The 1,736-nt window shown below is 46.3% G+C and overlaps 1 protein-coding gene across 1 annotated transcript; it reads left to right on the top strand.

Annotated features, from left to right (window-relative positions):
• Window positions 1-453: 453 nt before the first annotated feature.
• On the top strand, window positions 454-1,107 carry LOC136851723 (uncharacterized). Its single transcript, XM_067126066.1, has one exon. The coding sequence runs from the start codon at window positions 454-456 to the stop codon at window positions 1,105-1,107; it is 654 nt and encodes a 217-aa protein (XP_066982167.1).
• Window positions 1,108-1,736: the final 629 nt, after the last annotated feature.

The following is a 1,736-nucleotide window of genomic DNA, read 5'->3' as shown; positions in this document are numbered from 1 at the left end:
TCTCAAGAGGATCTCATGTCATCCCAGGAGGTGCCATTTTAATCATGCCAGGACTGTCCATAACCTGAGAATAAAAAGAAATTACGTTATCCTTAACATAGAGATAATAGACCAAATGACTTACCATCGCTGCTACACCTCCTGGTAGTCACATATCGGGGGAGAGAAGCCTAGTCTAAAAACCACACAGGAGACCTTCCTCCCCTCGACACTGGCACAAAAAGGTGGCACCCACTGGCACTCCGGATGAGCAAACCAATCAGGAGCGTCCATCTGTGAGCAGCAGTCATCCTAATACTACGCTCTGTGTACTCCAGTGCTTGAACACCACACGAAACCATCATTGCACGAGAATAGGAGCCGCCAAGGAGAATTGCCCCAGGTAGCCAATAAAAATTGAATACCTCAGAGCTTGCTATAAATAAAGCCATACGAGCCGTGTCAAGCTCCATGATGGTCTTTCTAGACCTAAAAAGGCATATGAGTTGGCAAGTGCAGCAACCATCCCTCTCTGTAGCATGGAAGAGGATCAAAGGCAACCTGCTTGCATGGATAAAAGACCATATACAAGACAGAGAAGCCAGGGTGGTATTCCAAGGCAGAACGTCAGAGTACTACCTTCTTGAAAATGGCACTACCCAGGGAGGTATAATAAGCCCCTTCCTTTTCTATGTCCTAATGGAGAGTCTAGCCTGCCTAGAACTACTGCAGGGAGTAGAGGTCTTTATTATGATGATGACATTTTGCATTGTCAGCACAAGCCCTCCAAGACCATTCCATAAGATACAAGAAGCCCTGCAGCAAATAGAGGACAAATGCACAACTGGGACTCAAGATCAACATAAACAAGACAAAAGCCATAGCAATAAAGCATGGTCAAACCCATCCAACCTTCTGCTGAAGGGAGACACTATAGACTGGGTGGACAGCTCCACATACCTGGGAGTCGGAATTGCAAACACACTATCTCCTGGAGAAAGAGATATAGCCCTTCAGGCCAAAACAAGAATCAGACTCAATGCTCTAAAGAGGATCACAACTCTGCAAGAAGGAGCCACATACCATCTGCTTAGAAAGTCCTACATGCAAAACTGTCAGGGCAAGTAGAATATGCAACACCAGCCCTGACAAGTCACAGGAAGGATCAGCAGCAAGGGCTGTAGATCATCCAGAACAATGCCATGAGACACTGAGGGCAGAGAGACACAGCTGCAACCCTCACTCACAGGATATGACAAAGAAATGCTGCCATATTGTAGAAAGCTATCAGAAAGCAACAGAGCTGGATTGCTGAAGGATAAAATGCGCATGCATAAACCTGCATGAGAGCTAAATCCTCCTAAAACACACACTGGCATTATACACCCCAGACCCTGAGACAACTAGATATGCAGGACGCAGTAGAAAAACATGACAAAGGATGTCCCACCTGAGGATACCAAGAACCAGCTCCTGGGCTGAAGACCCAGTCCAGTATAATTTTACAGTACTATCAGCCAGCAAGCACTGTGCACAGCATCACAGATGAGGATTGTGGCAGAAGAAGCAATCACAAGCACAGCAGCTGAAAAACACATATTACACGGATGGATCAGTTGATCCACAAGCACCAGCAGCAGCAGAGGCAGTGGTTGCTCAAGACTTCAGAGGAAGCTGTGGGCTTGTCCAGCAGTACTTCTATATTACCAGCCAAACTAATGGTAATTTTCAAAGCCTAGGGAAGAGTCCATCCAGAA

Source organism: Macrobrachium rosenbergii, chromosome 24 (genome assembly GCF_040412425.1).
Source record: "Macrobrachium rosenbergii isolate ZJJX-2024 chromosome 24, ASM4041242v1, whole genome shotgun sequence".
NCBI lineage: Eukaryota > Metazoa > Arthropoda > Malacostraca > Decapoda > Palaemonidae > Macrobrachium > Macrobrachium rosenbergii.
Note: the sequence above shows the minus strand (reverse complement) of the source record. Positions and strands in the feature narration are given on the sequence as shown.